A 24509-nucleotide genomic window follows, 5' to 3' on the forward strand; every position below is an offset into this window, starting at 1 on the left:
AACAGTTGATAACAATTCAGGTCAGAGCTCGTGTCCTGTCCAAGCGCAAATTGAGAGTAGTAAGATAAAATGAGCGATTTGACATGAATAGCCTCAGTGCTTCGGGGACTTAGGTTTAATTATACTTACTTTTGTGCATATACTTACATATATATGACTGGCAAGCTGACGATCCATAAGTATTCGCACACACACAAATAAAAAAGAGAATATTACCTTGGATGAATTCCTATTTATTGAATAGATATATGTATGTAAGAAGTAAACGAAAAGATACTAACAACACACAAAATGTTCACTTCATATAACATGAATGCTTGAACAAATGAAATTACGCACACAAACTGAACGAATGAAATTAAGAAAGATAAAACAATTAATATTGTAGAGACTTTTATTGTGAGTTTGTATCATTGTCATTATATTTGCATAACGTTTCTCTTTTGTTTATAAAAACAGTTTGTGTGTGTGAGTGTCAGCAAGTTGAGCACCAAGAAGTCCATACAAGACGGTCCTCCGGAATTCGTAAAAAAAGACAACATAACAGTAAGTTGTAAGTGTTTCAGTTGTTGTGTAGTTAGTGCAAATAAACATTTATTCATTTATCACAATTAAGTTGTTTTGTGAACATTTATTCATCAAAAGACAAAACATTGGTCAACTCCGACCGGATCACAGTGAACTAGCGTTTGATACAAACTGTGAATGTGTGTGTGAACAATTGTTAGTTACATTGCTCTTTGTTTAGTTCTGTTCATGTGTGCAGTGACATTTATTAATTCTTCTGGAAACTATGTGAATAGACATAAGTGAGAACACGTTCATCAGTGTGGACTTGTGTGTGGACTTGTGTTTATTAGTTAGTGTGGACTTACAATATTTTTCAAGATGGAGGACTCAGACAGAAGCAAGTTAGTGAAACAACGTGGTGTGTGCAAAAGTCAACTGACAAGAATTCAAAACTACGTAAGTAATATTAATTCAACAACTACAATTAGTCAGGTGAAAGTACGTAAGACTGCAATGATTGAGTTGTATAAAAAGTTCGATGAAGTGCAATCACAGTTAGAAATAAATTACGAACAAGTAGAGGACGATGCATATAGAGAGGAGTTTGAAACCAGTTACTATGATGTATTAGCGCAACTAGAGGATTTTATTATTCAGCGTAGCCAGGAATCTCATTCAAATAATTCCTCGAAAAATGAGAATCAGGTGTCAAATGATCAATTAAAATTACCTCGTGTTGAATTGCCATCATTTGAAGGACGATACGAAAATTGGCTTTCATTTTCAGACAATTTTAAAGTTATGATTCATAATAATGATAACGTGTCAGTGTTGCAAAAGTTCCATTACCTTAGAAGTGCATTGAGGGGGGAGGCGTATCATTTAATAGCGAATCTGCAAGTTACAGAAGCTAATTATAAAATTGCATAGCAATTATTGAAAGACAGGTATGAAAATAAGCGTTTGATTGCAGCTACTCATGTCCGTAATTTGTTACATATTAAATGTATCACAAAGGAAACTACATCAGAATTAAGAGAATTTATTAATACAGCTACTAGTAACTTGAATGCATTACGAGCTTTAGATTTGCAGACACCACTGGAAGAGGTTTTGTTAGTTCAATATTTTGTTTCTCAATTAGACAGTAACACTAGGCGTGCGTGGGAGTTACAAATCACAGATCATTCTTTCTCTCCCTTATCAGAGTTCTTTGCTTTCTTGGAACGTAGGTGTCAAGCATTTGAAACTATAAAAAATACACCATCGCAGGAAGTAGTGTCAAGGTCAAGGGGCGATAAAAATAGACAGAGTGCTGAACCAAAACAAAAAGAAAAAACAACCAAATCATACGTGACAACTCAGTCTTTCTGTAACTTCTGTAAACAAAACCTAATACATCAGTTGTTTAAATGTCCTGCATTTTTAAACGCTGAAGCAAAAGAAAGACAAGACTATGTTCGAGATAATTTATTGTGTTTCAATTGTCTCAAAAAAGAATGTAAAGTAAAGACGTGCAGATCAGGTGGCTGTAAACGCTGTTCCAAAAGGCATAATACCTTGCTGCATTATGACGTAATGTCAAAATCAGATGAGAAAACCAGTGTTGCTAATTCACAATCAAGAAATTTTTCGAGTCATTCTAATATGAATAGGGAAAATATGACACAAGGTTCTTATTGCATTTTCAAGGGAAAACCAAATGTTACTGTTATGTTATCTACTGCTATAGTAAATGTACGAGATGCAAATGGTAAATTACATCCATGTAGAGTATTATTAGATTCTGCCAGTCAAAGTAATTTTGTGACTGAAGATTTAGTTCAAAGGTTGCGTCTACCTAAAAATAAACACCGAGTACCAATTCAAGGTATTAATAGTGTGATTAGTGAAACAAAGCATTGTGTAGATGTACATATAGAATCAAGAATTCGTGAATTTGCAATTGATGTAAACTGTTTAGTTTTGCTCAAAATAACAGATAACATTCCAAGTAGGCCAATAGATCATGCTGGTTGGAACTTGCCGACAGACATAGTGTATGCAGATCCTAACTTTCACCAACCAGATACTATTGACATTTTGTTAGGCGCGGAAGTGTTTTTGGACATTTTGCGATTACATAAACTGACTAGACCAGGGAATTATCCAGTAGGACAAGAGACTGAATTTGGGTACATTTTGGCGGGTAAAGTTCCTACAACAAGAGATTCTAGTATACCACAAGTGTCATTTTTTGTGCAAGAAAGTAACCTTGATAGACAGTTACAGACATTTTGGGAGCTCGAAACTATACATTCAACAGTCATGACTCAAGAAGAAAGGCAATGTGAACGACACTTTGAGGAAAACACTACCAGAGATAGCAGTGGTCGATTCGTTGTACGTCTGCCAATTAAGCCAAATCATAAACCATTAGGAGAATCATATAATTTAGCTCTTCGTAGATTTTACCAGCTAGAAAGACGGTTGCAGCAGTGTCCAGAAATTAACGAGCAGTACTATAACTTTATGAGGGAATATGAAGAATTAGATCATATGAAACCAGTGAAAGAAAAACTTGAAGATAGTGCTATGAAATGTTATCTGCCACATCATGCAGTATTGAAACCATCCAGTACCACAACAAAGCTAAGAGTGGTTTTCGACGCTTCTGCAAAGACTTCAACGGGGGTTTCATTAAACGACATACTTATGACAGGACCAACAATCCAGCAAGATTTACATTCAATTGTCACGAGATTTCGAACCTTTCCTATTGCTTTTACGGCGGATATTCAGTCAATGTATCGAATGATTAAAGTTCATGAAGATGACATTGGACTTCAAAGAATTCTGTGGAGATATTCATCAGTGGAACCAGTCAAGATTTATGAGTTGCAGCGGGTCACATATGGTGAAGCATCATCACCATATTTGGCGACGGCGTGTCTTCGAAGGTTAGCGGAAGAAGGAAGAAGTAAATATCCTCAAGCAGCGACAGTATTGGAACTTGATTTTTATATGGATGATGTAAGCTCAGGATGCCATAATGTTGAACAGGCGTTAAAGCTTCAGAAAGAACTTATTCAATTATTGCAAAGCGGTGGGTTTACTTTAAGAAAATGGTGTTCGAACGAGCCAGCATTGTTGGAAGCAGTGCCAGAAGAACATAGGGAAATACATTTACCGTTTGAATTTGAGTCCGAGTCAAGTGTTTCAACATTGGGTTTATCGTGGAATCCTGCATCAGATAAGCTTCTCATCACCAACAAGTCAGTTCTCACCACCAACATACCAACCAAACGTCAAGTGACTTCAACCATAGCAAAAATATTTGATCCTTTAGGACTTATAAGCCCTGTAGTTACTCCGTTCAAGATTTTCTTACATCAAATGTGGATCCATAAGATCAATTGGGATGACCAAATACCATCAGAGCTCTATCAGCAATGGTTAGACATGTGTCATCATCTTCCAAGTGTTAACGAAATACAAATTGATAGATGTGTAGTATTGAAGAATTATGTTCATGTCGAGATACATGGGTTTGCTGACAGCAGTCAACTTGCGTACGGCTGTTGCATTTATGTTAAAACTGTGGACATTTCAGGCAAAACTACTGTTAAACTTTTGGGTTCTAAATCGAGAATAGCTCCTATTAAAAAGGTAACGTTACCAAGACTTGAACTTTGTGCGGCAGTACTTTTGAGCAGGCTGTATCGGAAAATAATTCCGATATTAAACATTTCAGTGAATAGTACTTACTTCTGGACCGATTCAAAAATAGTGCTTGCATGGATATCATCTCCAGCTGCCAGATGGAAGGAGTTCGTGGCAAACAGGGTTGCAGAGATACAGGAGATCACATCAGTCAACCAGTGGCATCATGTGTCGTCAATGGACAATCCAGCCGACATTATTACACGAGGAATGGATCCGAAACAGTTGAAGAAAGCAGATATTTGGTGGCATGGACCCGCATGGCTTGAATCATCTGCATGGCCCGAACAATCAGAAGTGGTAGACGAAGATGTTCCAGAAGAAAGGAAAGTAACGACCATATCTTTAGCCAGTTATGAAGGTGACATAAGCTGTTTGGAGAAATTTTCATCATTGTGGAAACTATTGCGAGTTATTTGTTTGTGTCGTCGTTTTATTTACAATTGTAAAAATCACAACGAGAAGAAAGTAGGAGCCATTTCCACTACTGAAATTGGTGATACTTTACAACAATGCATTAAGTTAATTCAACAGGTCAGTTATTCGCAAGAATTCAAAGATTTAGCTTCGTCAGGCCAAGTTTCATCCCAAAGTGAACTTAAATCTTTGTATCCATTTATAGATAACGAACAGTTGCTACGAGTGGGAGGACGGCTAAAAAACTCCGACTTACCGTATGATAGCAGACATCAGATCATCTTACCACCTAAAGAGCATCTCACCAAATTGATAATTGAAGAGGAACATAGAAGATTGTTACATGCTGGACCGCAGTTATTGATTTCATCATTGAGGCAAAAATATTGGATCCCACGAGCTAAACAAGTCGTTCGATCTATCATTCATCAGTGTCTAGTTTGTTTTAAATTGAAAGCGTCAGCCTCAGAACAACTCATGGGTCAATTACCATCAGCACGAGTACAGCCAGCTCGAGCTTTTATTCACGTAGGGGTGGATTTCGCCGGTCCCCTAATGATTAAGCAAGGAACTAGATCTCGTAAAGTGACAAAGGCGTATGTTGCAATATTCGTGTGCTTAGCAACCAAAGCGATTCATATGGAGTTAGTGAGTGATTTGAGTAGCCAAGCATTTTTAGCAGCTCTTCGAAGATTTGTATCAAGAAGAGGCAAATTTTCGAACATCTATAGTGACAACGGAACCAATTTCGTTGGAGCTCAGCGAGAACTTAAGGAGCTTCAACAACTACTCAGTTCACAACAATTTCAAAACTCAATTCAAGATGTTGCAGTGCAAGAAGGATTTACATGGCATTTCATTCCACCCAGAGCAAGTCATTTTGCAGGCATTTGGGAAAGTGCAGTGAAGTCATTTAAGTTTCATTTAAGAAGAATAGTAGGTTGCACGACTTTGACATTTGAGGAACTCAACACAGTCATAACACAAATAGAAGCCTGTTTGAATTCAAGACCAATCACCGTTCTATCCAATGATCCCGATGATCCTTCATTTTTGTCGCCAGGACATTTCCTTATTGGTGAACCTTTGATGAGCATTCCTGAACCAGATCTAGTGGACATTCCGACCAACCGATTATCAAGATGGAATCACCTTCAGAAGATGAAGCAGCGTTTTTGGAAAAGATGGTCTCAGGATTATCTACATGAACTCCAGCAGAGAAGAAAATGGACAACAAAACAACCTAACATTTCTATTGGAGATGTGGTTCTAATCAAAGAAGACAACTGTCCTCCATTGTCATGGAAATTAGGTGTTATTCAACAAGTGTTTCCGGGAAAAGATGGACTAGTGAGAGTAGTGAGTGTAAAGTGTAAAACAGGGACTGTTAAGAGACCAATTACTAAAATTGTACCTTTACCTAAAAATGATCATGTGGATTGTGTGTAAGTTGATTGACTTGGTTCAATCAAGAGAGGGGAGAATGTAGAGACTTTTATTGTGAGTTTGTATCATTGTCATTATATTTGCATAACGTTTCTCTTTTGTTTATAAAAACAGTTTGTGTGTGTGAGTGTCAGCAAGTTGAGCACCAAGAAGTCCATACAAGACGGTCCTCCGGAATTCGTAAAAAAAGACAACATAACAGTAAGTTGTAAGTGTTTCAGTTGTTGTGTAGTTAGTGCAAATAAACATTTATTCATTTATCACAATTAAGTTGTTTTGTGAACATTTATTCATCAAAAGACAAAACAAATATCACGAAAATATACGTGGATATGTATATGGTAGATGAAAACACTAAGAATAGAGCCCTTTAGTTATATTTGTAATCACTTGCACTAAATCACTTTTCACGTTGACGTTCGACTTTCACTACGAAGTAGGGGCAATGAGTGTGGAAATTGGAGGGAACACTAACTTCCGACGAGGCTCTGTAATTCCGAAGATGCTGTACTGTAGGGGATAATTATTGGAACATCACTACGTTCACTTTTCCGGTTGATACTGCAATTGTAGTTCCACCACATACTTAACTTTTCATAGCCGTCCTATATTAATACGTGGGTAAGTTTATCCGCAGGAGACTTTTCGTTCCTTCTTCATTCAATGCTAAGCGCCAACTCCTCGCTTCTGCCAACACTTGGAACATCCCGGTCATCGTGTCTCTGGTTGGCAGTCTAAAAATTAATAAGAGAAATATCAAAGTTTGTATATCCCTAAATAATACAAATATAGTGGTGGTAGATTTAATAGCTCTGGCAACACTTGTTTTAGTTTCGTGGAAACGAAAACTTGGAAATTGCAATTAAACAAGGTTCAATACATGGCTTCAATACATGGCTGATGGATTTTCCATCTTATAGTTCGATACAAAGCAGTTCAGTAAAAAAGAATGCACATTAGCAATTGTGTGACTTAATCATTCTGTCTTCGACTCATGCAGGCTGTGAGTACTGTTCCCACGAAACGTTGGATGACGTAACGTTAATGCGTGGGAATGCAATGTTCAACGCGCACTTGTTTACACTGTAACAACTTTGTGTCTAAAAAGATTTCCGAACTTTAATTATTGTTGTTATCAAAAATATATACAAAACAGTCTCAGTAGCGAAAACCGTAAGTTGGTAACTTTACTCAGGGAAAGAAAAAAGTTTGCTGTTTCAAAGCACTCTGCTAATGAGATAAGAGTTCGGTTCAGAAAGAACGATTTCTTTGTTTTATCGTCAGAGGCGATAAGAGTGAGGAACACCTGCGGGTAAAAAAAGAACATAGTTTCTTACCACCTCGGAAGCGTTCAGAGCCAAGCAAGAAAAATAACTTTTCCTTTTCCGTGAATAAAATAACAATTTTGCATGATGAATAAAAGTTTAAAAAAATACAGTCTGTCCAAAAGTGTAACCTTGTGGCCATGCTGACGGTCACATGCAGCTGGAGAAAACCAATGTTAAAAATTAAAGTAGTGTTTTTCTCTTACATAAAATAAAAAATATGCAGCATTTTATTCCGATATTGAATTGAAATGTTACCAGGAGGCTAAAAAGCATGGCAAAAGCCACAAAATACGTTTGATGCAAAAAGGCCATAAACTCGCTTATTACATCAAACTCCTCAATTATGGTAAGAAGACTGTCATCCATTAAGTTGTTTTATAGACTAGTTCCGAAGACTATCGTCAGATCATTATGAAGTTTACACCACAAGAATAGAATACTCTTTCAAACAAAAAGATGATGATTAAAATCAGTGCATCTTTGTGGAATTTATATGTAATCATACACCCAAGTTTAGCATAAATACGGACAGCCATTGAGTAGTTTCACGCTTTAGCAGCGAAGGCTATCGTTAGATATTTATTGTGTTTATAAGAGACTAAGATAAAATAACATTCTTTTAAATAAAACAAGAATCAGCAAAATCGGTGCTTTATTTTCGAATTTAAGCTTAATCATATACACACACACACACGTTTATGGTATGAACACGGTCAACCATTAAGGAGTTTCATAGTCTTGGTTCAAGGGCTAATGTTAGATTCTTATGAAGTTTACGTGAGATTACAAGGAAAAAATACAAGGGAATCATTAAAATCGATGCACCTACTTCAAAGTTATAAGTGAACATATGCATATTAAAGTAGGTTAATTTCGGTGTTCAAATTAACCCAGGTGTTTATAATCTAGCTCCAAATCCTATTATTACATCCTCGTGAAATTTAGAAGGAACTATCAGAAATATATGCTTCTTCAAACGGAAGAGAATAATCAAAATCACTCTACTTATGTCGAAAAGCACATGTAAGTGTAAACAAGTCGAATTGAGAATCTTCTCCTTTTTTTGAAGTCGGATAAAAATTACGATAGTCATATGTAATATAATAACTGTATAATTGCGGCCAATAGATTTCATTGTGGTTTTCATCTTTCTAATATAATTAGAAGTATTCAAACTATTAATAGTTAATTCGAAAAAAATTTACAGGCATTCAGTAAAGCATGGAATTTAAATTTTAAAACGAACCAGACAAAGAGAAGTTAACATCTATATTTACTTTTCTTTACCTGGTACGTTATATATATATATATATATATATATATATATATATATATATAAAGTCAGTAGAGAGCTTTTTGTGATCGCGGCATTGATTCTCCGGGTTCCATAGGCCATGGACTATAGAGTTAATTATATATATATATATATATATATATATATATATATATATATATATATATAATTTATGATAGTTAAAATAATAAATACATGTTGTAAACTCACTCACCCTCACAGGAAGCCCATCCTACAACATATGAAAGCTGAAGCTAGCAGTGTTGTTGAGCATTATTAAATTTGGTTGTTTAGATCCTCTGAAATGAGATGTCTAAATTATGGAATCTTATAATAAAATAGAAGAAATGTTTCAGGCAAATTAATGAAGAACGTTTCACAATTTCTGTTAAACATTTAATCCTAATATTCAGAATCAAGAGAAAAAGAAAAGCTTTATTCTAATTGAAAACTACATTTTAAATGTGTTTTTTGCCTCATATTTCATGACTCGCCTTATAAACTAACACGGAAGAAAACAAATATTATAATGAAATCAGTAGAAAAATAGTGGCAAACACCTGTGCTCAAACTGAGACTGGAATTCATCATTACGACCTCTTGTAGCTGCTAACTTGTAAGTAAAATCTCAATCTTATTGACTGAATAGATGGTATTGGATGGTATTGTGACAATTATGCATTGGTTTTGTCTTTATGACATGTAGACTGATTTATTAAATATTTGCACAGTTCCTCATACCGCAGAAAATGCGCGGTGATCTCTAACAAAGTAATAACTGAGCAATTATTCGTTAATATTCTGGATACTACAGGCGGAATCTTAGAAGTGGTAAATCACGGGTAAAAGACATGGTTCCGTAAATGTTCGCTTTGATATACCATTAATTGAAACGTGACAACGCAAAGATAATATATATTATTGAACCTTACACTTATATATATGTTTGAATGAGAATCATTTCTAATTTATGGTACTTCTGCATTTAAAACGGCAGAACCGCTAGAGCATCCCGACATATACTGTCTTACTTTCTAACAATACGTATATTGATCTTACTTATACTTTTTATTATTAGTTCTCTATAGATTATATTCCGTAAAAAGGAAAAGTGTCCTAATGAACAGAAATGCTTACCAATTATCTTCTTCGAGTACCTCCTGATCTACAATAATAAACTTCATTGATTCCACTCATAGTGTTGTTCAAAGTAGTCAACATTATATTGAAAAGACATGAGAAGGACGATTTTTATAACAATTGTTGTTTGAATGATTCGATCTTCTCATTCTTTCTAAAATATAATGGGAATATAGTTTAGTTTCCAATGCTTTTGTAAGTATCTTCGCTAAAATTCTGAATTCCTTTGTTTTTTTTCCCTCAGATATCCAGTCGACAAAAGAATACTTTTAAGTTGCATACACATGCAGTTCAATGTTGTGTTTAATTTCAACTACAGATATGAAGAAAAGCTTTCTGAAACTCGGAGAAACTCAAATACATGAAGAAATGATTTTACAAGAAAGGCAATGACATGATGGATGACAATGTTTAGAAGGGTAAATCAATTATAAGGATGCTAAATCAAATATTAGGTACGTTGTGACGACTCACGTGCTAAGTAAGGAGATAATATTTCACGTCTTTACCACTAAGGACGTAGAATGTCTGTGCCAACTTAACCCATTACTTATTTAGGGAAATACTTCTTTCTCTTCTTCTTGGATGTTTTATAATTTTAATATTTAATAATCAAATTTAATTTATGTAACATAACATTTATAAAAAATACGCATTCATCTTAAAAACGCAAGGGATGCTTATACTGTTTAGCTAGAGTCGAAGAAGAAAACAGTGAAAAAATATAATTAAAATCCCAGTTCATTTCAAAGAAAAAGAAAAATATATACCCCGACATTAATATTATTATTCAAACACACTTTCGGAAAGCCTATACTTTGCATGTGAAGCTAAACGAGTATTTTTTTTATTTAATCCACATTAAAATGTGTGTCCTCCCTATTGGTGGTGTAGCTATCACGCACCTTTGATGCACACCCGCTGTAGAGCATTGAACACATTAGAGTGGTTAGATTTCCACTTTAAACTATAGGTTCACTTTTCATATAGCCTTGGTGCTGGAAAGAGACGCTATAATTCAATAAACAATCAATCATTGGAAGCAGTGGTCAAAGTGAGACGGTATGCGCTGGTATGCCATACCGCCTCTGGTTTTTCAGTGATAGAGACATACCGTCTATGGTTTCTCAGTGGTCAAGACATACCATCACTGGGAAGTGGATGCTAATATACCTTTCATAAATCCTTTTTATACGCAGTAACTGGCGAATAGCTTTGCACGTCAAAGATTTAATTTCTTATTTAGAAAGAATTTGAAGTTGCCAACACCAAAATCTTCATTTTTCCAATCTTTTGTTTTTGAAATGAGGTGTCTACAAAGAAGTTCGCCCCTTTCTCCTATACAAGAACTCGTGTTGGTTGTATTGGTTGCCGATAAGGGTGACAGGATAGAAAGGAATGCATTGTGGGCCCAATCCAAACAAAAAGTAGTTATTGAGGCCACATGTTTGAATTGAAATCGGAAGGACTGTTATGAGCTCGTCGGGATCAGAGCCGGCACTAGGCAATTTACAGTCCGTGCAATAGCATCATTTGCCGCTCCGTTTCTTCAGAAAGAACAAACATTAAAAATCACCGTTTTAAGTATGGTACCCTATCAAGAACAACGAAGGAGAGTGAAAGGCACTCGCACTTAGAAAGGCCAAAAGACTACAAATACGATCTCGCTGTGCCTGTTTTCTCTTTAATTTATAGTGTATTATGTTAATGAAAGATATAATAAACACAAATGCAGAGGTAAAATGGTAATCCCTTTTATAGAATGCAACATCAATCTTGTTGCTTTTGCATTGTCCATGGACCTTAAACTAATGCGACCGAAAGATGATATATGAGTGTAGTATTCAAACAGAAAGTCGGCTTAGTAAATTTAATTACCATCATCATGAAGTCTGTTTCCACCAAGAAATACTTATTTCAAATAATAGTTGACAGATTTTGCTGCCCCTCGAAACTTGCCTCCCCGTGCAAATGCACGTATAGCACGTATGTTAGAGCCGGCTCCGGTCGGGACTTCTTTTCTGTCTACAATGATAAAGAAATCCGTAACAGACTCCGGTATTTACGAGAAAAACATATGTAGTTAATCCAGTCAAAAAATCTGTTTTGCATCTTTCTAATAATTGGATAACACTGTGAACTAGTCTGCTGTCATTATCTGTGTGCATGAGTGTATCCCTATATTTAAATCATTGTGGCGATTGCTTTTTGATTTGATATTGTTAATTAATGGAAATTAAATATCTTCTATATGGAGAAGCTTTTAGTAAAACTAAAGAAAAACGCTCTTACATTCTTCTCCAACAAATTCATTTTTCAGAAAGTTAATCCTCATGACATGAATTTTGCTGCATTTCCTTACTGTCTTACTGTAGCACAATGTTAGGCCTAATTTAAAGAACATATGTGGCTGACATACAATAATGGTGAATTTTCGGGAACTTTCGGTGCATTCAAATCTGAAACTTTGAGCATGAGCTGACTTAGGGGTTGTCTGCTATGGAGGGGGGCGAACCTTCAGGGCGTCTAGAATACCCTCAGTCGAGGAGGATTTCAGAAGTTGTCTCGCGGGAATTTGTTTAAAAATTGTTCATATATAAACTCGCTTTTTGAGCATTTTCGTGTATAATTCCCTATAATACAACATAAGGGGATATTTTTTTATTTTTCTCACGAGGTTGGGGACGGGGACAAAGCCTCTCCATGCTCCTATTTCCGTAACTACGGGAAAGTTTTCACGTGTTTTTGATTCATTATGTAAATAGAAATGCAATCTTTTAGGCAACATACCCTCATTGTATTTCAACATTTGTATAGCCGGTATGTTGAATGAAAATCCTAATAAAACATACCACCTCTGCTTTTTTTTTCCACTTCGAACACTGGTTGGAAGTGATGTGATTGATTAGCTTGCATTAATTTTCCGTTATTCATAATCAACCTTCCCGCTTCTGTAGTTTAATGAAGTACTAAAGAGAAAATATAGTCTCACGGTTTGGAAAGAGAAAGTGAGATATAAGAAAAGAATTACAACGCACCTTCGAAAAAGTTCGTGGAAAAAGGGAGGCTAAAAATTGTAGTTGTGTTACTGACTGTAGGCTCTGACAGAGACCTTCGGAAATTGTTGAAAGAAATTTGTTCTTTTTGTTCTTGTGACTATAAAGTTACTAAACAATATGCTCTCTTATTCCTTAAAACTTCCTGAAAAATAAATATACATATCCTAATTATGAAAGAGAAAGACATCAGTCTAAATATCACGCTATCCTTGAATGTTACACTATCTTAAGAGATTTGTGTTGCTGGTGGCAGAAAGACAACAGGTGCAATGAGAATCCTTACGCAATTGTCTTAGCGCGTCGGGCTGATTTCTAATAGAAAGACAGTCATGCTAATAGATGTTGTTAGGTGTTCTATAGCTTGGCCTTCTGACGCTAATAGATCTTGCTACATGTTCTATAACTTGCGTGCCTGAAGTTAATAGATGTTGTTACGTGTTCTATAACTTGTCTGCCAGACGCTAATAGATGTTGCTACGTGTTCTATAACTTGTCTGCAGGACGCTAATAGATGTTGCTACATGTTCTATAACTTGCCTGCCTGATACTAATAGATAACATTACTTTCGCAATTGTTGGGTATATACAACTTTCAAATTTAAGAATTAGTTACGGAAGTAATTCGTTTAATAAGCATATTTTACTTTAAAATATATCAAAAACTACCTAATATTCCTGGACGTCTTGATACAGTTTAAATAATTACAAAATTACTTCTGCCAGCTTTTCTCTTTTCTATTCTGCGACACCCAATATCAACTTGAGGAACGTTGCGAGTAGTGATGAGCAAATGCAAGACCAAGACCAAGACCCGGGTGTCTTGGTCTTGGTCTCGGTCTTGGTCTTGCACTGGAATCTTTGGTCTTGGTCTTGGTCTTGGTCTTGCTGCAAGATTCTTGCAAGTCTTGCTTTTAAAAAAATCTTATGCTTTTCATGCATAAATTTTACTCTGGATAAATTCTACATTGCGCCAATAGTAACGGAAATACAATGTATGTTTCTAAATGAAATATAGTTTACCTTCCTATAAGTATGATGATAGTATACAACAGGTGATAACCTTTATTTTCTTCAATGGGTCCCCACGCTTCACTACTTATAAGATAAATTACAACGTTTCGTAATCTTTTTTATATTTTTTACCAGATTCAATACTCTACTGGTTCCCAACTTGGGGAGACGCATGAAAGAAAATCAAGACGGCACAGATTACTGAAATACCATAAATTGCTAAATATTTTTACACTCAGGCGTCAGATATGATTTTTTTTATTGTCAACTAAGATTAGCTAATCTTTGTATTGAACAAACTACCAATTAAATATTGAGTTTTTATTTTACTGATTCCAATATGAAGCAGAAACACGGACTTTACGCAAAAACGATAATATATATATATATACAGGTTGAGTCAAAAGTCCTTAGACACCTGCATAAGTTTGAAAATCGACGGGAAAAGTAAAAAGTGATGATGGGAACAGAGGTTTGATGAGGGGCCGCAACTTTTGGAGTTGGATTCAAGTCATTTTTTTTTAAATGGGAAGGGGGGTGTATGACACATCAAATAACACTAGCTTGAGCTCAGGAATTTAGTGGTTAATTTTTTTTTCTATCTTGTACAGCTTAGAAGTTATTAATGTTCAAAGGTGGGAAATTACCTTGATACTGACCCAGTCCTCTCTTTGTTCCAGGTGATCTAAAATGGGTCTGACACGTGAACAAAAGATCGAAATCATCCTTACATATAGACGCAGCTACCGAACAATAGCAGCTGACTACAACAGACGGCACCCAGACAGAGAACCGGTATCGCACAGCACGGTGGCTCACGCGATCACCAAATCCCGGGAGACGGGCTCTGTTCAAGATAGGGCACGTAGTGGGCGATCAAAGACTGCCACCAATGAGGAAACTTCAACGGCGGTTGTTGCGTCGTTTGTGAAAAGTTATAAATGAAGTACCCGTCGTGTGTCCCTAGCATGTGCAATAAGCTAATCCTCCGTTGTCCGGATATTGCACGCCAATCAATGGCATTCTTACAAGCTGCACATGCAACATAAACTGAACGAGGATGACCGTGATCGCCGGTTGGAGTTCTGCATGTGAGCTACTGAACAACACGAACTGGATCCTGCGTTTGCCAAGGGCATACTCTTCAGCGACGAGGCGTATTTCACTTTGAACGGGGAGGTTAATCGGATACTGGTGTAACGCAAATCCGAACTGGGTTGACCCGAGTCGAAAACATAGTCCAGCGAAGGTGATGGTTTGGTGTGGAATATGAGACACCCACATCATTGGGCCATTTTTCATTTACAATACCTTAACTACACCACAGTATCTGATGCTGCTGCAGGACCTTGTGTTTCCTTTCACACTGAACGCTGACCGCATTTTCCCATCTTGTTTTCAGCACGACGGAGCCCCTCCACACTATGGACTTGGTGTCCGTGAATGGTTGGATGAACAACTGCCAGGGAAGTGGATTGGTCGCCATGGTCCCGTGGAGTGGCCGCCCAGGTTCCCTGACTTAACGCCCCTTAATTTTTATCTATGGGGACATCTTAAGCTGATAGTGTATGCTGAGACAATCCGTAATTTGAGACACCTGGAGGAACGCATCCAACAAGCCTGTGACCAAATTTCAGGAGACATTCTCCTCCGTGTGCAGTCAGAGTGGTTGCGATGACTACAGTTGTGCATTGCACGGGATGGACAACACGTAGAACATGTGTTGTAGCATTCAGTATCGAGGTAATTTCCCACCTTTGAACATTAATAACTTCTAAACTGTACAAGATAGAAAAAAATTACACCACTAACTTCCTGAGCTCAAGCTAGTGTTGGAGGCTTTCGATAAAATGAGAGAATTGGCTGGGTTGAACGGAAAATGAATGAGGTGTTAGAAATAGTAGCAGTAGGGGAGAAATGAAGAATTTTAGATGTAATTAAGAGGAGGAAAAGGAATTGATTGGGACATTGGCTGAGGAGGAAATTTATTATAAAGGTCATGCTAGAGAATATGGTGGAAGGAAAGAAAGGGAGGGAGCAAAGGAGACTGTAGTTGAAGGAAGGTATTAAAACAGAAAATTGCTACATCAAGACGAAGAGACTAGCTGAGGACCACCGTATATCGAAGCTTCTGAGTTACAACAACTGACCTGCCAATAATGGCAGAATAGCTATGATGATATGTTAGCAATATTGGCCAAAAAGACAGAGGAAAATTAAAATAATAACGATTATAATCAAACCTATTAATATTCTAGAATAACTTGAGTAAAAACTGAAAACGACTCAACTGTCCATGTCTTTTGTGTGAACTCAACTTATACAAATACTTTTGACCTTATAATAGAAATACAAAAACCCAGCATCAAACTCCAAGTTATTTGAAATAACTGTACAAAATCACTCTCACTCGTGAATATAGATTATTTATTGTTGTATAATGTTATATCAGTCAATCCTCGTGTGTCATGTAGCTGAGGAGGCTAAAAGTTATATTGATAAACAATTATTCAATGTATAAGCACCCGCCCATGAAATCAAACTTGCGGTCACATACACAAGTTTTTGTCAATATCATGAAAATATTATTTCGATATTAATTTTTGGAGCACACTAAAAATTTCTAACGGATGCTTGATCCTTGGACCCACGTAGTCGGCATCTATGATGTATGGAATTACCGATGTTCAATACTACATTCCTCTTTAGTTTTAGAAGAAGAACGCCACTAATATCTTTTGAAATGATGTAATATCTAGTTTTACGTGCCACGTTTATGCACCGAGACTAAGATTGATGGTAACGATGAGAAATGAATGAAATGGTGGAATGAAGAAAGTAGGAGGAAACGAGAAAACCTACGCGCACGGTCTCTATCCAAGAAATCTCACATGGTGCAAGTTGGGATCAAACCAGGGACCCCAACACCAAAAGTGAACGCTCTACCACTGAGCCGGTACTTGTGCAAGACTCTTGGCCAAGAGTCTTGGTCTTGGTCTTGGTCTTGGTCTAGCAGGTATGGTCTTGGTCTTCGTCTTGGTCTTGCACCCCTTGGTCTTGGTCTTGGTCTTGCATCGGGATTCCTGGTCTTGGTCTTGGTCTTGCATGCAAGACTTGCAAAAGCTGTAAGACCAAGACTCTTGCGTTCATCACTAGTTGCGGGACATTTTCTTCATTGAGAAGGATTTATTTGATCCGTTTCTGAGTGAAGAAGGAAATGATGAGTAGCTCAATTAATAATCGTCTCTTTATATAGGTCTTTAGTACCTGGACTAGTCTTTCATGAATGGTTTCCAATCAGTTATCAGATTTTGTGCTATTTCAAGTAAGTGTTTGGCGTAGGTAAATGATTGCTGCAATAGTTGCGTCGCCCCTGCTTCAAATCCACCGAGGTTCTGAATACTAGTATTTTTATGAATATTAATGGACCCTTTGAAACAAAACAGATTAGTGTGTGTCACTAAAAGCAATCTTTTATGTTCTGTATAGAAAAGAATTTTTCCATTATAGGAAATAACGAAATATCTTCTAATTGCGTACCGCTGTTTCTTGTGATAAACATCGTTGTAACAGAAATATGGAAACAACGATTGTCGATACAAAAGCTTACGCCCACTGCTATCAGCAAAATGGGATATGGAAATGCGTACTTCTGTAAAAGGTGAAGGTCGTACCAGTCTCATTTATTCATCTCTAATGTAGTCATTCGTAACAAAGAAACCAATACCTTAAGTTTTCAAAAATAAACAACCAAATCAAAACGCTAATTCTAAACTCAATTTATTTTGTATTATACATTCAGTTACCATTTATCTTCATTATAAGTATGGTCGATCAGTGGTAGAACGTTCACCTCTGCTGCATGCGGTACCTCGTTCGATTCCAGCTCGCGCCAAGTGAACTTTGTGGTGCACAAACACAGGTGCTGGGTCTTCTCGGGGTTCTTCAGTTTCCTTCCACCTTCTCCATTCCACCATTTCATTTCTTTCTCATTATCACCGTCCCCTATAGCCTATCCGGAATAACCGTGGGACGTAAAACTTTAAGATTTAATTTCCTCATTAAAAGTCCCACCAAATAAACAAATAATCAAGTGGACTTCGCGTTTAGTCCCATTCATCAATATACAATAGCTAACCATTTGCAAGTTCAAAAAAAAAGCTATCCGCATCAAAAACAACGACGAATTAACTAAAAAAATTTTCGTTGCGCACACAGATTCATTACGTTACATTAAACGAGGAATAGTTGGTTTTTAAATGGATATTTTATCCATTTAAGAAGAAATAAAATAGTGATATAGAGGGTGTCCCAAAAGAATTGGCGAAAAATAAAACCACAGATTCCTGGCACCAAAATAAGAAGAAGATTATATAACAAATAGTCCGGAAGTGGACAGGGGCGGAGCAATACAGCAATACACCCTTTCCCAGTAGGGAGAAAGGAACTTCGCATCTAGGGAAAGGAACTTGCCGATTAACACAACCGTATTGAAAATGCGCGTAAATTGTTACGTAACACACCAAGAGTGATGGAATGCATTCGAAACTCATGATTAGTACGTTGCATAGATGTGGAAGGACAGCACTTTGAACATCTTCTGTAGGTACGTTTATTGTTAGGACATAATGACCTAATATTTTGTAGTGCTACTCTGTGTAAGATACTACGTTACAAATACAGTACGTTCGCGTCGTTGTGGATACTGTCTCTTATTTCATTACATGACACGACTAGTTACATTTGTTCTTATTTCTACCCTCTCTCTGCAAATTTCTATTTGGTATACCACGTTTCACTGCCCCTGCGATTATGCAACCATGCTAAGTGATTTTTGCTTTGACTCCCATTGTACATGTGCGTGTAATCATGTCATGGATAACAACTTTTTTTTGTATTGTTTTAATTGTTATTGCACCGTTTCATTACCAGTGCCTTACAGACATTCAGTGGATCCGTAAATAACGTATGGAGAATCTATGTAACATGCTTTTGACATGTCAAGCCGTTATGATATTTATGTCGTTCTGAACTCCTTTCCCAGCTCCTATCATAATCTGCAGGTATGAAGATCATAGCTGGCAGGTGTGAAGTTCCTTTCACCCACATTTGAAGGTCTCTAGCTCCGCCTCTGTTCATTTTCGGAGTATATGTCATATAAAACTTTTTTCTTGCTTTCGTGTCAGGACATTGTGATTTCGTTTTTCGCCATTACTTTTGGTACATCCTATATTTTTTCAGTTGATTATTTTAGGTTTGCGAAATAACTTTTAAGAAATTATTTTCGTACCTACGCACTCTAAAACTTGCTGTTAAAATACCAATTTGGAAAAGAACAAAACAATACAAGTATCTTATATCGAATTCTTTAAGTTGGAGTTGTAGTAGAAAATAGACATTATATTGCTTTCTTCTTAAGTAGCTTCATGTTAATTGAAGAAAAAACTGAAATGAAACCTTGAAGTTTTACGTCCCACCTTATGCCGGTTGGACTAATGGAGACTGTGATTATGAGAGATGAGTAAAATGGTAGAATGAAGAAAGTGGAAGGAAACGGGAGAACACCGAGAAAACCCACGAGCACGGTGTTTGTCCACCACAAAGTCCATACGGCGCGAGCTGAGATCGAAGTTAATTGAAATGTTGCAGTAGCCTAGTTAATATCGGCCCGTGTTTAATCCGCAGTGGAAATGGAAGATTTCTCTTTTTTTCCCTCGTTTCAATGTGGTTTTCAGTTTCACTTAGTCTGTAAGATGGCTAACTAGGGCGAACCTAAATAAGTTAAGGCCGTCGCAGCTTGGAGCTGACTATCTATGTGTCAAAGTTCAGGAATTGTATGGCCTTAGTTTAACGTCTTATTACGCCTTTCACGTATCTAACTTACCATTTACTTTTTACATGTCAAATGAAAAGTATTAAACGGTCAACAAAGGAAGGAGTTCAGTAGTAAAGCGTCCATATTATTTCTGATGTAAAAGCGGAGTAGTTGTGCTAGGTGTTTCATCCTGGAAAATTTCCTGGAAACGAGTGACAAAGATGGATATAAATTATACACGTTGATTGATTGAGTATTTTAGAGTTTGGTTTCTGGCACTGACACTATATGAGCAGCGGATCTATAGCTTAATATGGGACATGAACAACATGGACTTTCTCCAGTGCTCGGGGCCAAGTTTTCTGCTTCAAACGCGCATACGTTAAGGATCTAGTTACAAGAGGAAGTCCTATTAAATCATATAGGGGTTAGTAAGGTTGTGTTCAGTTATATATACCGGGGTGCCTTAGTTCTGCCCGAGACCACACTCTATTTTCTGAGAAATTATCGTCATATGAGAACCAGAAGAATGTAACTCCAAAAGTCGGATTTTTTTTTATATACATCTACATAATTTTGAAAGGCCCACTTGGTAGCAAATCGACCTGACTTTATCTCTTCTCCTTACCGTTAAAAGGCAGTAAGTATCTCTTATTTACGAACGTTCTTCTGTCCCAAAAGAGGTAATTCAATTTTCAGGACCAAAGAGACGTATTGGCTCAGACGTTTCTCTGCCCCGAAAACTCTGATGAATTTTGAAAAATACTCACTAACAGTAACATTGCTTTAAGCTGGGGTAAGTAATTTTTATACTGAAAGCACAATGTTGTTTAGTTATTTTAAAAGCAAGTAAATAAAATATTAAATAAAGCACAATGATATGTCGATTAACTGTTTACTCTCTAGGAAAATGTGCAAATTACATTTTTGTCAAGTACTAGTCTGCAACAATGAAAGTTACTTTTAGACAGCCTTTTGTTGCTGACTCTTGATTTTTAGTGGTTCTTTTAGAGTTCCGTGAACCTTCCCCCCCTCCCCGCATCTTGACGCACTAACGATAAAATTAGTGTCAATCGTTAGAGCATATTTAGTGCTTCTTAGTGCACCAACCCCTAACATTAGTGCTTCACAGTGTAGGAGATAAAAGTAAAAAACTTTTGGGGGCCAAGTTCACGCTGCGCCCCACTTCAAGCACTAACAAAATAACTAGTGCCATTTGTTAGTGCATCGTTAGTGCTTCCTAGTGCAACCAACCCGTGACGTTAGTGCTTCATTAGTGTAGGCTCTAGAGCCAAAACAATGATACACGCTGTCCCTCCCCACTTCAATCAATAAGAAAAGAAATAGTTCCATTCGTTAGTGCATCGTGAGTGCTTGTAGAAAATACTAAGTTTCATTAGTGCTTCACTATTAGTGTAGATATAGCCAATTATAAGTCACGAAACTCCCATAAGAAATGCATGGGAATTTTTCATTGCGTTAAATTACCACCAAATTAAAAAGCACTATTGACCTGACCTCTTCTAGTACAATCGTTAGTGCATCATTAGTGCTTCTTATAGCACCGCTAATGTTAGTTCTTCATTAGTGTAGGTTCTATAAGTAAAAAACATTTGAGGGGCCAAATTCAAGCTGCCCCCCACTTCAAGCACTAACGATAAAATTAGTACCATTTGTTAGTGCATCGTTAGTGCTTCTAGAAAACACTTATAGTTTCGTTAGTGCTTTAATATTAGTGTGGTTATGGCTAATTACATGTCACGAAACTCCCATAAGAAATGCATGGGGAATTTTTCATTGCGTCGAATTACCGCCGAATTCAAAAGCACTAATGATCTCCTCTAGTCCAATCATTAATGCTTCGTTAGTTCTTCTTAGTCCACCAACCCTAACGTTAATGCTTCATTAGTGTAGGAACTACAAGTAAAAAACCCTTTGGGCCTAGTGTGAACTTGGCCCCCACTTTGAGCACTAACGAAATGATTAGTGCCATTCGTTAATGCTTCTAGAAAATACTAATAGTTTCTTTAGTACTTCACTATTAGTATAGATATAGCCAAATAAAAATCACGAAACACCCATAAGAAATGCACGGGATATTTTTCATTGCGTTAAATTCCCGAACATAATAGTAACCATTACACTAATATATGGTTATTAGTGTTCTTAAGTTTGGGGGAAGAATTTTACAAAATGGAAAATGCCACGTGTCTAAAATTAGCCCCGCACGCATCTCAAATACTAAAAAAACGTTTCACATAATTAGTGCATCGTTAGTGCCCATTAGTACACTAAACTCTAACGTTAGTTCTTTGATTCAACTCTATAATAGTGAATATTGTTTGCGAGACATAACTGAAAATTTTCTAATTCTACAATTATTGTCCTAGAAAGGTAAGGTAGACGTCAAAAGTTAGTGCATCGTTATTGCTTCCCGAAACACGAAGCATTAGTGTTTGTGCTTTATTGTTGAAGAGCTATAAGTGAACAACTCACCCTGTGCTAAATTTAATTTTAGCGAATTTTACAATAATTGTCTCACAAAGGTGGAATAAACATCAAAGATTAGTGCATCGTTAGTGCTCCGAAATACACTAAGTATTAACGTTACTGCTATCATAGTTTAGGAGTTAAAAATAAATAACTCGGAGGTGAGGCTACTTTAGATCTTTAAATTTTGTAAGATTTTACGCTAATTGTCTGACTGAAATTGGACAAAACCAGCGTATAATTCTCCGCTGACTAAACACTAATGTTAGTGTTATTTTAATTTAAGTGTTATTAACGAATAACACGCACGAGGCTAATTTAAATTTACAGAATTTTACAATAATTGTCTATCAAAACGTAGGATAATCGCTAAAGGTACGTGCTTTTTTAATGCTTCAAAAATACTTCGATCGCAGCTCGCGTCGTGTGGACAAACACCATGCTCGTGGGTTTTTTCGGGGTTCTCCCGTTTCCTCCCACTTTCTTCATTCCACCATTTCACTCATCTCTCATCATCACCGTCTCCTTTAGCCCAACCGGCATAGCGTGAGACGTAAAACTTCATTTCATTTTTTTCTTCAATTAACATGAAGCTACTTAAGAAGAAACAAATATAATGTCTGTATTTTACTACACCTACAATACTACAACTTAAAGAATTCGATATAAGATACTTGTATTGTTTTGTTTTTTCCAAATTGGTATTTTAACAGCAAGGTTTAGAGTGCGTAGGTACGAAAATAATTTCTTAAAAGTTATTTCACAAACCTAAAATAATCAACTGAAAAAATATAGGATGTACCAAAAGTAATGGCGAAAAACGAAATCACAAATTCCTGACACGAAAACAAGAAAAAGTTTTGCTCCGAAAATGGACACGGGCGGAGCTAGAGACCTTCGAATGCGGGTGAAAGGAACTTCACACCTGCCAGCTATGATCTTCACACCTGCAGATTATGATAGGAGCTGGGAAAGGGGTTCAGAACGACATAAATATCATATCGGCTTGACAAGTCAAAAGCACGTTACATAACTGTGCCAGAGATTCTCCATACCTTATTTAGGGATTCACCGAATGTCTGTAAGGCACTGGTAACTGAAACGGTGCAATAACGATGGAAACAATATAAAAAAAAGTTGTTATCCATGACATGATTACACGCACATGTACAATGGGAGTCAAAGCAAAAATCACTTAGCATAGTTGCATAATCGCAGGGGCAGTGAAACGTGGTATACCAAATAGAAAATTGCAGAGAGAGGGTAGAAATAAGAACAAATGTAACTAGTCGTGTCATGTAATGAAATAACAGACAGTATCCACAACGACGCGAACGTACTGTATTTGTAACGTAGTATCTTACACAGAGTAGCACTACAAAATATTAGGTCGTTATGTCCTAACAATAAACGTACCTACAGAAGATGTTCAAAGTGCTGTCCTTCCACATCTATGCAACGTACTAATCATGAGTTTCGAATGCATTCCATCACTCTTGGTGTGTTACGTAACAATTTACGCGCATTTTCAATACGGTTGTGTTAATCGGCAAGTTCCTTTCCCTAGGTGCGAAGTTCCTTTCTCCCTACTGGGAAAGGGTGTATTGCTGTATTGCTCCGCCCCTGTCCACTTCCGGACTATTTGTTATAAAACCTTTATTCCTATTTTGGTGCCAGGAATCTGTGGTTTCATTTTCGCCAATTCTTTTGGGACACCCTGTATATCACTATTTTATTATTTTCTTAAATGGATAAAATATCCATTTAAAAACCAACTATTCCTCGTTTAATGTAACGTTATGAATTTGTGTGTGAAACGAACATTTTTTTTAGTTAATTCGTTGTTGCTGATGTGGATAGCTTTTTTTCGTGAACTTGCAAATGGTTTGCTATTGTATATTGATGAATGGGACTAAACGCAAAGTCCACTTGATTTGTTGTTTATTTAGTGGGACTTATAATAAGGACATTATATCTTTAAGTTTTACGTCCCATGGTTATGCCGGATAGGCTAAAAGAGATAGTGATGATGAGAAATGAATGAAGTGGTGGAATGAAGAAAGTGGAAGGAAACTGAAGAACCCCAAGAAAACCCATCACATGGTGTTTGTGCACCACAAAGTTCACTTGGCGCGAGCTGGGATCGAACGAGGGATCGCATGCAGCAGAGGTGAATGTTTTACCACTGAGCCACCATACTTATAATGAAGATAAATTTTCTACAAATAAAAATAACCTCACTGAGTTCAACAGAAAAACACACAAACTTAAGATGATAATCATGTCCATGAACTTTC

The 24509-nt window shown here is 36.7% G+C and overlaps 1 protein-coding gene across 1 annotated transcript; it reads left to right on the plus strand.

Annotated features, from left to right (window-relative positions):
- The first annotated feature begins 2088 nt into the window (after nucleotides 1-2088).
- On the plus strand, nucleotides 2089-6078 carry LOC145660605 (uncharacterized). The gene has a single exon (XM_081725904.1). The coding sequence runs from the start codon at nucleotides 2089-2091 to the stop codon at nucleotides 6076-6078; it is 3990 nt and encodes a 1329-aa protein (XP_081582030.1).
- The last annotated feature ends 18431 nt before the right edge of the window (nucleotides 6079-24509 follow it).

The sequence above is a fragment of the Thermobia domestica genome, chromosome 1 (assembly GCF_964235325.1).
Source record: "Thermobia domestica chromosome 1, izTheDome1.hap1.1, whole genome shotgun sequence".
Classification (NCBI taxonomy): domain Eukaryota; kingdom Metazoa; phylum Arthropoda; class Insecta; order Zygentoma; family Lepismatidae; genus Thermobia; species Thermobia domestica.